This window comes from Xyrauchen texanus, chromosome 44 (assembly GCF_025860055.1).
Source record: "Xyrauchen texanus isolate HMW12.3.18 chromosome 44, RBS_HiC_50CHRs, whole genome shotgun sequence".
NCBI lineage: Eukaryota > Metazoa > Chordata > Actinopteri > Cypriniformes > Catostomidae > Xyrauchen > Xyrauchen texanus.
In genome coordinates, this window is record NC_068319.1 from 21,076,337 (window position 1) to 21,092,469 (window position 16,133).

Below are 16,133 nucleotides of genomic sequence, written 5' to 3' on the forward strand. Positions count from 1 at the left end.
CCTCAAGTTTTGGTCAGTTTAGCTTAACTTTTATTGGACCCGGAGCATTCCTTTAATAATAGGCTTGATGTCGAAGACAGAGTGCACGTGCTCCAGACACATTGATATGTGGTGCTCATGTGGATGAAACAGGTTTAAGTCTTGCGAGGTTTAACTCTAAGCCTTGCAACATGTCCTGACCCTGTCCCCACTTCACTTTCCCCTGATAACTTCCTTAAAATTGTATGCAACCATAAATGTGGAAAAAAGCTTGAGATTCCTTGAATTAGCGCTACAGTGAATAGGCAGCATATCAACTGCTTTTCCATTGATTTTCAGTATGGAACTGGAGCTGTAAGAAATCCTGTGAGTAGAAATATGTATTGCTGATTAAATGTGTGAGACAAAAACCTGCGTCCCAGAACAATATGAAGATTTCGAGTTCATAGCAGCACCAACATTTTTTATAAATAAAAATAATACAGAATACCCTTGAAGCGATACATTATTAATTGTGTGTCTTGTTTTCTCAAGGTCACAACAGACTTAATGTCAGATTTCATATATATATATACAAAATAGCCTCATAAAGAATTAAACTGTTCTGCATTAGATGTTTTATAACGTTTATAAACTCTTTTACGGAAGAATGTCACCGTTAACACTGCACAAGTCGGAACATGAGGGGTTTCTGCTCAGATGGCTGAGGGGTTTGCCCAATAGGTTTTGCTCAGCAAGTACAAAATTGGAGGGAAAATCTTATATCTAATAAAGAAGCAAAAGCCACTACCCCCCAACCCCCTCCAAAAATAAACCTTTGAGGGTTTTTGGGTCTCTTCCTATAAACATTATGCCAAAGATTTGAGTTTTGGTAGCTGATCTGCATTACAAGTAGTTCTCCATTTTAAGAAGCACTCAGTCATACTTTCCCTGTGGCACCTTTAGAGGTCATACTGGAAAAGCCAGCACTCATCAATATCTCACTCTAGTCAGCAGTGAGAAAACCACAGGCTGTTTGGGAAGGATCTAAGGAAAGCCTTATGACAATAAGCCGTCTTAAAGGGACAGTTCACCCAAAAATGAAAATTCTCTCATAATTTACTACTCACTCTCATGTCATCCCAGATGTGTATGACTTGCTTTCTGCTGCAGATGCAACCAATATGACTTTCTTTCTTTCACTGAACACAAAAGGAGATGTCAATATTCACTTTCTTTGCATCTTTTATCAATACAATGAAATGACTGAGGTTGTCATTCTTCCTAACATCTCCTTTGTATCCCATGAAAGAAAGAAGGTCATACAGGTTTGAAAAAATATGAGCATTATAAAATGATGCCAGAATCCCTTTAAAGGGATAGTTCACCCAAAAATGTAAATTCTTTCCTCATTTACTCACTTTCTTTCTTCTGCTGAACACAAATAAAGATTTTAGAAGAATATCTCAGCTCTGTTGGTCCTTGTCATTTAAGTCCATCTTAACGTCACTGTAAATGCTTGTGTTCTTTTAATCAATTCTAATATGTTTTTTCTTTCTTTCAGAATGCAGAGAATGTCGAAGTTAAGACTGCTACAGGAACCTTCATTTGTAAGGCCGTCATTGTTACGTGTCCTCCTCATATGGCAGGTTAGTGCACTTGCTAGCACACATTCATGTGCATATCAGACTGAACCTTCATTTTTTTGAATCACGCATTTAATACAAAACAGTCTGTCGCAATGGCTCAAAACAGCTGTCAGTAATATGCAACATGTAGTCTACTCCCTACTGGTGTAGCGCCATCCTCGCTTCATTTTTGGCTGCCACATTTCGTTTAACAAATCTGCACTGCAGTCTGTTGTGTGGAGTCTGGCTGGGACACTTTTAATGTGACAAATCTAAGGACAGTTCTGAATTATACAGAGTGCCTGAGCAGTAACAAGCTCGCTCTAAATCAGAATACAAGGAAAGCAAGCTGACCGGTGACGGGAACTCTTAAAAACTAGAGACATTGGTGGGATTAGACAGCCGTACAAAATGCATTCTGCGTCAAACAATGAAGTGAGCGTGGCTTAAAGGAGTAGTGCACCCAAAAATGAAAATTCATATTTTACTCACCCTCTTGAGTTGTTTAGCACTAAAAACACGATTTCCGTGCAAATGCACATGCCACTGTGAATGAGCGTCTCACATACTGTTGCTCTCATGAATGCTCTCTCTGAAAAATAACTTTTTTGCCTTCGTATGCCTTCAGAAGGCTTAGAAAATTATGCAGGAGTTGCATGAACTACTTTTATGATACTTTTGGGTGCCTTTTTAGAGTGTCACAATCAACTGCCATTGAATTGAGAAGATGGAACGGGATAGTAATTAAACCTTTTCCTTTTTCATTTTACATAACAAAGAAAGTAATGCGATTTTAAAACTTTAGGCTCTAATTCTGGTTTCAGTGGCATACTCAAAATCAAAAGCTTATATCAAAAACAAGGAGGGTCAAGTGTTTGGTATCACCGTAAATATATAAACCGTTAATGATATAGATTATGATAAATTCTGAGACTCTCTGAGATTCTCATCCTAAGAAACTGCTGAAAAACTAGAAAACAGATTGAGCCAATAATGTACATATTTCTTATTTTTCTGATTTGACATTATATATCTCTGGGTTTAAATAAAATGGCTCTGAAAAACTGCTTTTGTTTTGTTCCCAATCATGTCAACTGTATCTGAGATTTTTTTTTGTGTTGATAAGACAAAGCAATCAAAAGTTATAGCTTTAAAAATATGATTTATCATAGTGTCCAAAACGTTCTCCATGTGTACAAAAGCCACTCCAAACAAAAACAAATAAACTAAATTAAATTGTACTTAAAAAACTAATAACACATGCAAACACAACAATGACAAAAGGTTTGCAAAGCATGCAGACATGATTTTAGTAATGAGATTTCACAGAATGTCCATTGCCTTTTGACTGAGTCTGCATCATTGAGCTGTGTTCATTTACATGGCGCCACCTCCTGGTGGCCATATGTAACATTGTGCTTTGTGTGGATTCTCTAAATATATTCTCATCTGATTACCTTGTATGTGTGTGTGGGCTTATTAGAAATATAATTACCTCCTCTAAGTAATGGTATGTGATATTTTATGTTCCGTTGATTTTTAGTGTAGTTATAAGTAAAAATGTGGCATATAATCAACACCGACATAATTATCAAAGAATTCAACTTCGCTATTAGTCGCTATTTTTTTGTGTGTAAAACAAATTGGCTGGTTGTATTCTACTCTTTGAGAGCTTTCCAATAACATATGACACATGGCTATTTGATCAGTTACTGATTGCGATAATATGTACAGTGAAAATTATTAATAAATTATCAAAACGGAACACTTCTGATTTGTCTTCAAATTTCAAAGCACTTGTTCAGTTTTGGTCATAATGCCTGCATGCATTGGAAAGTACCTATTTTGTGTTGGTCAATACTGAATTTCTTATGAATTTCTTCTCATAATTTCTTTTTTTAATTCAAGCTTTAAAGGGTTAAAATGAAATGAGGGTTGGTAAATTGTGACAACATTATTTTGGGTGAACTATTTCTTTAATACACTCTCATGTTGTTCCAAACTTGTTATTGTATTACTTTCTTCTTCTGTGGAACTCAAAAGGAGTTGGTAGATAGAATGCCAAGGCTGCTCTTTTCCATACAGTGAATGTGAACTGGGGGCTTTTAAACTTCAAAAATTAAACAAGGCACCATAAATGTATCATAAAAGTGGTCAATATGATTGGTGCCTTATATACCAAGACTTCTGAAGCCATACAATACATTTGTGAGGAACAGACAAAAAATAGTACACACATACACATGCAAATATTAGTATCACTTGTTTTTTTTTTTATATCGAAACATCGTTAAAACAAGATAAATTTACCAGAGAAGCTTAATTGAATGTATCTTAAATATTGTAAATTGTATATACAATTATAGTAATATTTTTTGTTCATTTGTAAATCATTATTAATTAATTATTAATTAATTAAATACTTTAATTATATTGTATTATATTATACTATATATTAATATAACATGCATTAAATGTTATTTTTTATTTCTTATTTTCGAACAGCCAAGTTTTGCAACATAAAAACCAACCAAGTCAACTGAAGACTCTTGAGTTCTTTTAACACCTCTAGACTTACTGACTCAAGTGATGAGTGGTCTGTGTCCTACTACATATACTCTTGTTGTCAGGCTGATGGAGCCCAATGTTTTAACCTCACATCCATCCATCTTTTATAATGAGTGAAGTCACTCTCCCCTCAACTACCTCCTCCATTTCAATGATTAATGGACTATTTGACTTGATAGTAGGTTATTGTGCTGCAGTCTGCCATGCCAGGTGATAGAAGACTTAGTTCTATTGGCAGCCAACAAAAGCTATGCATCACTGAATATTTTCAGTATTCAGTTTTTATATACAGTACAGTGGGGTTCAAAAGTCCACATTGAAAATTTGGGACTCAAAATTTTACACTCTTAGTTCACCTTAAAATGAAAATTCTCTCATCATATACTCACCCTCATGCCATCCCAGATGTGCAGGGATGGATTAACGACCGGCCCTTGACTGCCCGGGGGTGCCCTGGGCTTCAAGGCTGCGCAATCTAGTTTGGTGACCCCTCCCACTTGAAAACCCTTTTGGGCATGAACAATGAACACCACCCCCCGCCCTTGGGCCCTTGGAGATAACTGGCCCCAGGGCCTTTGCAAGTCATAATCCATCCCTGCAGATGTGTAAGAGTTTCTTTCTACAGAACATAAATTATTACATATATCTTAGCTCTGTAGCTCCATACAATGCAAGTGAATGGTGACCAAACTTTAAAGCTCCAAAAAGCACATAAATTCAGTGTAACGGGGGTTCAGGAGACAAACACACTCAGGTGTCAGACAGCTGTCCGTAAATCTCTCTCTCTGTCGCACTGCCATCTTCGGTCGGCCTTTATCCCTCTCGATGGCTAATTAGCCTGATTAAGGGACGGGTGTGCGGGATCACGACCCGGCCCCACCATCCGCCCTGCCAAAGTCAGCATAAAAGTAATCCATAAGACCCTGTGGTTTAATCCATGTCTTCTGAAGTAATCCAATCAGTTTTGGCTGAGAACAGACCAAAATATAACAAATTGTTCACTATAAATCTGGACATCAGCAGTCTCGTTGATTATCATTTCATGCTCGATTACACTTCCAAGCACCATCTAGTGCTCTGTCCATGTGTCAAGCACTAGGTAGTGCAATTGAGCTTGAAATCATACCTGTGCCTAGAGACTGCAATGGCATGATGTACAGTGAAAAATGAGTTAAATAGAAGTTGAATTTTGACAGTGGACTTTTGAACCCCACTCTATTTTTTAATTTGTAATAGGACTCAATGTAAATTACATTCCCTGCCCAGTTATTTACAGTTATCATTCTTAAACATTTGTTTACCTTAAATGTTACATGCAATTCCTTTCATCAGTGAAGCAGACTTTCTCTGTCTTCTAGAAATTGCTTTAAATATGTTTGGTAGGACTGTATACAGCAGTCCTGGATTTGTGAGAATATGATGAGTGAGTGTGCGTGGGCAACCATGAGAAATGAACGTGTGGGTGTGTTTGCTGAAATTCTTGTGCGTGGGTGCGCATGTTAGCTGTATAAATCCATGAAGTATTCATGCTTTTCAGCAACGAGCCTGCTATATTCAAATAATTAGCCAGGTTGTGGGATGTTTGTGTTTTTTGCCTTGATAAATCGGCTTGCGTTTGGATGCTAAACTGGGTTTGGACATGTTATGGCGGTGGGTTACTGCGGTTTTGAAGAATAACCAGGTGTAGCCGGTTGGTTGCTATATTTAACTCGCAAGTCTTTCTCCAAATATCTCTACCTGACTGAGCTGGCACTGCAGCTGCATGAAATTTGAGCTGATTGGCAGTTAAAGCGGTCCACAGCCTGGCCTCCCATTGAATCGCTTTGATGAGAGATCATCTCTAGTAACAGCGGGTAACGGCGGTGACAAGCAACCACACAGATGCTTCACTCAGAGTTTCGCTTAAAGGCTTGTTTATACTAAGAAGGGAGGCCGTGTTATAGCATCCGTTTGCCTTGACCCATTTTTTTTTACCCGAATATTGAGCAGATTTTTGTTTATTGGGATAGTTCTGCCAAAAAGGAAAATTCTGTCATTTACTCACACTCATGTTGTTGCAAACCTGCCTGACTTTCTTTTGGAAAGTTGATCAAGTGGATGGGAACCAGGGCTGTCAAGCTCAAAAATGCTGATTAAGGCATCACAAACGTATATACAAGTCTATACAACATGGTCTATATTCCAAGTCTTCTGTAGCCATTCAGATTAAATTGTTTAAGTCATTATTCACTCAAAATTAGGAATGCAATTCTGATTCCTCTTAACAATTCCAGTTCTTTAACATTTCCATTAACATTTCTTTTAGCACTTTTGAGGCAGAATTATTTGGAGATTGAAGCTTTAAGTACATTATATAACACACACTGTGGAAAAAAGTGAATTAACATGATTAGACTGCAAAATGAAATAGGAGTTTCAACCATAAACTGAAATAAAATGTTTAAACTGTAATTTCAAATAGTGTGTGGACACTGAAAGTTGAAACTACATGCTTAAAATTTGTTTGACATAATTAGTTTCAACTATTAAAGGAAATTTCTTTCCTGTTCATTAAAAAAAAGTAAATTAATTCAGTTTTGACAGTGAATAAAAATAATATTGGTTGAACATTCTTTAAAAACAAACATGATTTTACTGTGCCTCATCAACATATACATTTCAGTTTTTTAAATCTAACAGTCATGTGTTCTCCACTATGCATTTTAAGCACATTTAGACTTATTATTTTAAGACCTAGAATCTTTAAGATTTAATATAAAATTAAATATAACCTAGAACATGCCAATGTACATAACTTATATACAAAATAAGAAGAAACATTACTATTTCCATAAAATATAATAAAATGTAATGGGTCACGCTGGGACTTCTGGATATGCCCAAATATTGTTTCCACCATCATTTTAACAATAGTTTACCATTGAAGTACATGCGTTCTCTTGTTAGTCATAATATAGCCTACTTTTTTACCATTAATTATGTGGCAAAATCATACTTTTTACATCAACATTTTTTTTTTTACAATATTTTACTGTAAAATGACATGCATTGTCTTAATAAATGTATTATTGTTTTGTTCCTGTTAACCAATTAACAATCTTTTAACTGTAGTAGTTTTAATGGTTATAATAGTTATAATTACAGCATTTACAATTTTTTGAAAAAAAAAAAAAAAAGCTCATTAGAGTAATTTGTCTGGGAATCAGACAACACTGGTCACCCTGTAGGTTGTATGCTGTAGATTAAAAAAACTGGTTCATAAAAGTCATTCATTTGGGAATATGTTTCTGAATGTGTTTCACCAGTGGCATGTCCAGACTTTGTACATTGTATACATTCATACAAAAGCCAAAGAATATAGATACGTCTTTAGGCGTGATTTAAAAATGTGGAGAGCAGGAGCGGATCTAATGTCCAGAGGTATGATATTTCATAGTCTAGGGCCGACTACGGGAGAATGCACGATCCCCTTTAAACTTCAAGCCTGAGCGTGGTGTGTAGGAGAGGTTTATCAGAGAGAGTCCTGGAGGATTGTTGATGACTAAGGAGTTCTGAGAGATAAGATGGGGCTGAACCTTTAATAGCTTTAAATAAAATAACAAACTCTTAAAATTAATCCTGTATTGGACTGGTAACCACTGAAGAGATGCTAGAACAGGTGAAGTACTTTCCTCTTCCTTTGTTCCAGTCAGCAAATTAGCAGCTGCATTTTGGACTAACTGCAAGAGATACAGAGATGAATGACCAAGGCCCATGTACAGTGCATTACAATAGTCAGTTCTGGTCACTTATTTGTTTTTCAAAACTTAGAGCCGTGTCAAAGATCACTCCCAAGTTTTAGCAAAGAGTGAACCTTTAATGACAGGGTCGCTAGATTGCTAGTGATATCAGAGACTGCACTAGGGAGGCCATACACAACAATTTCAGTCTTGCTCTCATTTAACTAGAAGACAACAGCATTACAGTTTTGGTCTAGGATAAAAGAGAGTACTGGCTTGTTCACTTCAAGCACTGGTAATGGGACATAGAGGTACATTCCCACAGAGCCCGAGTTAAAGGTGGGAGCGGATAGTGATTCCATGATATGTGGACGCAATGGGATGGGAGTGGGCGGTCAGAAGATATCCTGAGGGCACTGTGGCATCAAAGGATGTGTAACTCGGACAAATGGTCAATTTAGTGTTAAGAAACCAACCTCAGGCAAGTCAGATGGGTATTATGTCATGCGTCATCTGATAAAAGGAATAACTGAAAATAGAAATTTTTTGTGTACACTTGTTGTCTATTTGTATGTGTAAAACAAATGCGGGGTTGAGGAAACGGGAGCGAAATTTGTATTTCACGTTTGGATTTATGGTTGTTAGATTTTACTTATGGAAATCACAGCTCCTGTGTCATTGCCTGCCAGAAACGTTACAATGTGTCGTTATCAACCAGGTTTTAGATAAAACAAAATCACTTTTATCTACACTGTGGCTCATTAACTGTTATGTATAGTGTGTTCATTGCTCTCTCCTCTTCCATACACTCTCCCGGCACTTCAAAATAAAAGTCCTGATAGGTGAAATAACAAAAAAAAAGGGAAATAATAATGGTAAAAACATAAAAACACCCATCTTGTGGCTTTTAATGTTATACTTACATTGTATAATCAACTAAACTAAGCCTGAGGGTTATTTAAATGAGGTCCGACTTTGTAAGTGACCAATCACAGTTTAGAATTTGGGGTGGCTAATAAAATTCTAGGGGGGGACAACCTATCTGGACGCATGTGTTTCACGCTGTAGATTCAGCACTTAGTTGCACTGCAGGAAAGTATTTTATTACGCTGGTTCATCCACATTGGTGGAAAATTGCATGAAAATTGCATGTTGCAACCGTTAATGGAACCTAAAGTCACGACAATCATACAGTTCCGGTATTTAAAAATAAAAATGTAACTTGTTTTGGTTCTCAGTTCTCAACCCTACTGAAAATCTTGCTTGACTGTTGTGGTCACCAATTACTTTAATTTGATGTAAAAGGGCACCTTGGTCATTCTACAACAAATAACCTCTTTTTGTGTTCTGTGGAAGAAGGTAAATCATACAGGTTTTGAAAGACATGAAGGTTTGAAAAATGCATTCGAATGCGCTGGCTTTGCACTCAAGCTTTTAATTACCAATTTGCTGTTATTACTTTGCCATTTGCAGATGAATAGAGGCTGGGTGGTTATGTGAATGGGAACCAGCAAAGTTTTATTCCTTTTTCTATATTTTTCAACCACCATTTTCCCTAAGGCTCTTTGCTAGCAGGCAGGTGGGGGAGCCCTACAGAAATGCAGAGAGCACCTGTGGCACATCAGCCTGAGGTTATGCTATAATAGTCTGTCCCACCACTCAAAGCAACATGGGTGACAGTGGTGAGAGAGGCGACAATAGCCAATGGGTGAGGGGGAATAGAGGAAGCACAAAGAAAAACATCTAAAGGGCAAAAAAAAGAGGGATAAGCCAAAAGAATTGTGAAATGGAGTGACAGTGGGATGTAGAAACTCTGTGGAGAATAAGCTAAAAAGTAATGAATTGCCCCCAAATAGCTTTGTTTATGTACTTGCTCCGTCTGCGATGTTTTGGCACCCGGTTTACTAAAGGAATTATGCAAATCAGGTTACGGCATAAACATGCTCAAAAAATCTGTGTGGAATGCAAGATGCATGTCGCAATTCCCCATGCAGGCCGATTCGGTTGTGAGGTGCAGAAGACTACCTTGATCTAGCATACTTTACTGGGACTATACAGCATCACTCCACCTCCTGGCACCTGAATCGGCTCTTTAAAATTGAAAGTACACTTAACTATACTGTGTGTATGGATATATGGCAAGTTATACCAGTCTTCTCCTTTATTGTATCGTCACTTGATGAACTATTAATGCCATTATTAATAGAAAATGTACAAAAACATATATTTTTATTAAAATTCTGTTTACTGTCTAATTACCGCGGGTGGTATTTGCACGATGTTAACTGCGGCAGGCAAATAACACCAACTTCTATAAATGAGATGCATTCTTTGATAAGCCTCATTGGCATAGAATGTTGGTGTGTTGAAAGGTACGCTGAAAAGAATGACCGTGTCTTAATTTAAATACGCCTGGTGCGGCACTTTTTTAGCGCAAGTTGGACAGCGGGCTATTTGTGAATTAGATACAGGTTTTTCAACTTGGTCTCATAGAATCACGTTGCTGTACCTATATTTTTACAAATATATCTCAAATTATTGAACATTGCACTTGCAACCATAAGGAACGGCATGTGAGCAAAAAGTGTCATAGAAGCATCACAAAATGATGTAGTTGCTTCAGCAATTGGGTTCTTCTCACATTAGCTTTTATTACACTATCGGTTAGGTTTAGGTTTAAGGTTTTGTATAGATAGTTACTCTACAAAACATGTCACACAGCTACACTAGGACACAGTTTGTGGACATTTTCATCCTGCTAAGTGCAACTGAAGACTAGTCGACACAGACATAGCACGAGAACTAGTCGCAGAGCTGATCAACTAGTCGACGCAACCACTAGCGCTAAAGTGGGACCCCCTGTTTAGTGCATTTGCGCATTCTCCTGTGTTTAAACAGCCTCCCAGTGTGGCTGCCAGAGAGGGAGTGTTGCAGCATCTCTATTTCTGAGCATCTATCACCCCTAGCAAATTGAAACAAGCAGACAGTCCCTGTCGTTCACAAGCACGCAGATATGATGGACTGCCAGGCACAGAGCGATCGTTCTCAGTCAATGAACGCTACACCATGTCTCAGTCACTGCTGCTGACTTAGATCTGTTTTCCCATCTGCCTTTCAAACCTTTTGCAACCTGTAAAAGAGACAAACGTGTGTAGGTTGATGTGAGATTGTTGGTCGTATATAAATGATTTAAAAACTACAGCAGCATAAAGGAAAGATACATTAGGACTGCTTGTTTTGTGGTTTGTTTTTCACTACGTTGGTATTTGTTATTTTAGGGGATATTGTTCACTGATTCTGAGACAGGGGACAAAACATGTCCCACATCATTACTTGCCATAAGTTTTTATATGTTAAATTAATCAGGGATGATCATGAGAATGTTTTTAACACAAATGTACCATTTCATTTGATTTTTCTTTTTAATTGATCTTAACTATTATTTCGCACTTCCCCTAAAACCACTTGTTTCACATACCTTAACTCAATACTTCATACTGTACTTAGATATATACTCAATACTTCAGATTTAAATATACAATATAATAAACATAAGAAAAACTGAAATTCAAATATGTCTTTTTAAAGTAACATTGCTACTATATGTCCTGAATATGTTAATTTTAAAATGTATATAACATTTCACAGCTGTTTCCCTGCTTTTTGTCAACACTGTCAGATATTTATGAAAGCATTAATAAAATTGGATAATATCCTGAAGGTCCTCTTTCCATATTTCACAGTTCAAGATCCCATAAGATTTAGTAAGAATTCTATTAAAAAAATTATTTAGATAATTTGCCTTATTTTAAATATTTCCTATTAGTAGCAAGCTACACCAGATAAATAAAATGGCTACTGCTTGTAATACATGTGTGAAATGCAAAATATGATAATTTTGTCAACATGGTTAGATTTTGTCTGTCTTAGTCACAATTCTACCTTAGAGGACATGGCGGGAATTAAAAAATATATAGTTTTGCGCACCCTCGCAATAATTTTACCATAGTAACCGTATTTTAAAATTGATATTCCTTGTAAAACCATAGTAATAATACAATAAAATTAAAACTATGGTTATAAAAATATAATTTTGTGGTTATTATGGTTTTACTACAAATAATATGGTAACTACGAGCAATTCCATGGTTAATCCATAGTAAAACCATGGTTATTATGTGGACACAGTATTCTGTTTTATGGTTTCTGAACTTACTTTCATAGCTACTACAATATTACAAAAAAAACTAAAACAGGTTAGCCTACAACAAACATGGTTACTACAATATTAGAAAAATTATTTCTGCCAAAAACTATGGTTAATACACTGTACAGTATTACTAGAGTAAAACCATACTAGCCACACATTTTTGATTTCTACTGCCACAGTTTTTGTTTTCCTTTATTGTCACTATGGTTTCAAGACGAATATATTGGTTAAAATATGGTTACTGTAGTAAAAGCACGGTAAATTTATTGTGAGCTTACGCAAAACCTATTGTGAGGGAACGCAAAACCTATTGTGAGGGAACGCAAAACTTAGATTTGCCAATATTTATCTTGAATATTTGAGATGTATCTGATATTGCTGACACACACTGAGTGATAGATAAGGCAAACCAGACATTTTGTGAGAAAATGTAATAAGCGTGAGATTGCCCCGAAACATGTGAAAACCTCTGAACATTTTGATCAATCCAAAATATTTCTTGATACTTTTTTCTTTTTGTAGCCTGTTTTTCCCCAGTACTCAGAATCATTGTGTTGTTACAATGGAAATAGACTCGTCCGAGCCTTTTTTTCAATTAGCATTGTGTTTCTGAAAAAACTAAACATAATTAAATCAAAGTATCTTTCTGTGATTGCCATCGATTCACACACGCAATGACTCTCCACGCATCACTTGTGCTGTTTGAGTTTTCATTGTCAAGCTAGAGACTTTTATTGACTTTAGAATCAATTAAAATGATTATTGCATAGTGTTGGATCCACATAGATGTTGCATAAAGGAATTTGCAAAACTTTTCAGAGATAGACTAAGTGATAAGTTCCCTCCCATCAGTATCTGTGTTACGATCCCCTGTTGTCTGCCCTGTGTTCTCTGTTTCCCTAGTCACGTTCATGTCACGTTTCCTTGTGGTCTGCCCTGTGTTTTCGGTTTCACCCTCGCTAGTCACGTTCCACGCCACTCTTCCTTGTTGTCCGTCCCGTGTTTTCTGTTTCACCGATCACGCTCCCTGTCATGTCTTCCTTATTGTCCGCACCTGTCGGTTATTTTGTCATCACCGTGTCTGTCTATTTAAACCCTGTCGTTTCCTCTCTCCGTTGTCGATCGTTGCCGTTTCATGTTCATGCCTATGCCTATGTGTCTTCTCCATTCGTGTTTACTCCAGGTTCTCCAGCCCTTCGTGGATGTTCTGTCTCCAGCCCTTCGTGGATGTTCTGTCTACTCGTGTTCAGCGTTATGTTAGTTAGTGTCTGAGTTTACTTTTCCCCTCGTGGACTTTTTATTTGCTCCAGTGTTTGTTTGTTTTTGTATTATAATAAAGCCGCATTTGGATCCGCACACCCTTCTGCCTTTCCCTTATTTCCACGCATCATTACAATCTGAGCTCTATTTCATGGACGATTTGCGATAAACCTGGTATTTTGTAATAACCTTGTATTTCCAGCTTGTCACACAGTAAAATTCACATTAGGCTGTTCTGGGCACCAATGAAGGTATCATAACGCATTCAGCAGGACATCGAGCACAACGGTGACCGTGCAATTTTTTAAGCTGTATTTTACCAGTCATTTTCTCCATAGGTATTTTAAATAATTCTTCTGTAAAAATGTCTAAGCTGTGAATCAAACCAACCAGCTCTAAGACTAATCACAACATTGATTCAAAGCCAAAATGCATTTGAAAATCGGTGAAAGACAAAGCTACAAGAATATGTACAATACTTAAAGTGTTATATGAGGGAATTAAGTTCTCCCAATCCCATTAAGCACTGTAAATGATGCTATTAAATCATCAACACCGTACAATATAAAACTACATGACTCATTCACCAGAAGTATAAATACCACATATTTGAAGTTAATTGCAAATTATACAAATATATACTATACACATAGTTGTTTGAGAGTGTCCGGAGACCACCATTATGTAATTTGCAATGCTTTATGGGAGTAGTCGGTCACTGTTGAGCTCTTTTGCTGTGATTCCTATTCCATGGTAACAGCAACTTCTTTGATTGGTGGATTTTGCTTAAGGATTGTGGGTAATGTTGTATTTCACCAGGAATTTGATTATTTTTCATAATGTAGTTGAAAAAGAAACTGACTTGGGGCTTCTACAGTAGGTGAGTTTGTATGTTATCGCTAAAAATCAATTTCTCAGTGGAGAATCCCTTCTGTTACACTATTTTGTAGACAGAGACCCAAATTCATATTATGCTGTAATCCTTAAATGGACTGTTTTTATCAATTCAGATGGTGTTTATACTGTCACACTTTACCACTGATGTTTTGAGTCACTGATACGACTTGTGAGTTGCTGACAGGCTGTTGACAACAATGTATTTTTGTGCACCATCTTAAAAAGGCTAGTTAGAATATTGGCTTGCTGTCACATCAAAAAATGAGGTCAGGGTCCCTTCTGGCTCTATTTGTGCTACACATACACAGAGGTGGCCTTGGGGTCCTTGGATAGCCCGTGGTTACATTCATGAAATGGCTAAGCCTTAATTATGGCTTTTAGGAAAACAGACAAGGTAGTAGTGTGAAATCGCAGAGATTCTTTTATAAATTGGCAAGTTCATGGAGAGCTAGTCATTGGGGAATTGGATCCAATTTACCAGAGTGCTGCATGATTAGAAAGTATAGCCACTTGGATCAATACCATAGGATGTTCAAAGACATACAAGTTATTTTATTCCATACCCCCCCCCCCCCATTCCCCTTTTCCCCTCATCTTTGAATCCATTTAGCTGTTTCCCTTTAAATCAGTATACCTCTATTTAATCTGTCCTTTCCTTTAGCATGATTTTACTTTAATGTACTTATCCCAGAATATTATAATACCAGTGGCTCTCAACTGGTTTAGCTTTAGGCCTCATATTTTACACTGGACATGAAGTAGTTGTCAAGCAAAATACAAAATGTTTGATATTATTAACATAAGCTCTAGAGAACAACTGACAATTTTTGTTCTATACGTCTTTTGAAGTTCAATGTTTTCATGCTCTCGGGAGCCAATAATTCATTACAGAAAACAAACTGTTGTTAGTAAAGATTAGGTTTATCCTCGCTGCAAGTGAATGCAAGTGCAATCTGCAATTAATGTAGTTTGGGATGTCTTTTCTCTTCCCTTGCATAGATTTGCTGTTGTTGGTGTCATCTACCTATTTTGGCTAGCTTCTACCAAGTGTTAGATGAACTTGCCCCAAAATACCATGATAGAACGCAAAGTCTTTGACGTTGATTTGGGAAGCATTTTCTTCTCTCTTCCAAAAGTTATTACTTATTTATTTTGCTATCCTAACTATATACAATTGTATAATTGCATTTTTTTATTCTTCTTCTTATTATTATTTTGCATATATTTGCATTTTTGGAATATATGAAAAAACTTGCATATAGCATTTAATTTTTTCACTTTCTGTCAGTGAAAATTATTATTATCGATTATTGTCGATTATTTCCATATAGTGTAAATGTGTTATACAGTGTATATTGTAAATATTAAATTATATATTGTAAGTATTAATTTTGTTTAATTCAGTTTACTTTAAAATACATTTATGGGTTAACTTTATTCCATATTTGTTCTTTATTCGTAGGCACAAACGTATAACAAGCTAAGGACTGTGTTTCTGAATTACTTTATTGCTGTTTTTCTTGATTTTCTTTTTTTTTTTTAAATGTTATAATCCAAATGTACAATCCAACACTGCAATATCAACACTGCAGAATAAATCTCATATTTGCACAATGTCTGCACCTTGTTGATTGCAACAAACTAATAATTGTGGAGCACTTACTGTATGTCAGTATCATTACACTGTTCTTTCTTAACCATTGTTGGATGCCTGTGGCATTGAAAGCCTATTTAACTCATTGCCACCCACTAAACCCATTCTGTACCCTGATTATGCCCCCCAGCACAGATACGCTACAATCCTGCCCTGCCAGCTGAGCGCCAGCGCCTCTCCCAGTGCATGCCCGTCGGCCACTTGATCAAGTTTATCATCACATACCCCACTGTGAGTGA

General features: G+C 36.6%; 1 protein-coding gene across 1 annotated transcript in view; it reads left to right on the forward strand.

The window, feature by feature from the left end:
• Positions 1-16,133, forward strand: part of si:ch211-127i16.2 (probable flavin-containing monoamine oxidase A) — a 50,320-nt gene that overhangs the window by 12,257 nt on the left and 21,930 nt on the right. The window contains exons 7-8 of the mRNA XM_052117529.1: positions 1,523-1,607; positions 16,025-16,125. Of these exons, the coding sequence (XP_051973489.1) occupies positions 1,523-1,607; positions 16,025-16,125 (186 nt within the window). The remainder of the gene's footprint in view (positions 1-1,522; positions 1,608-16,024; positions 16,126-16,133) is intronic.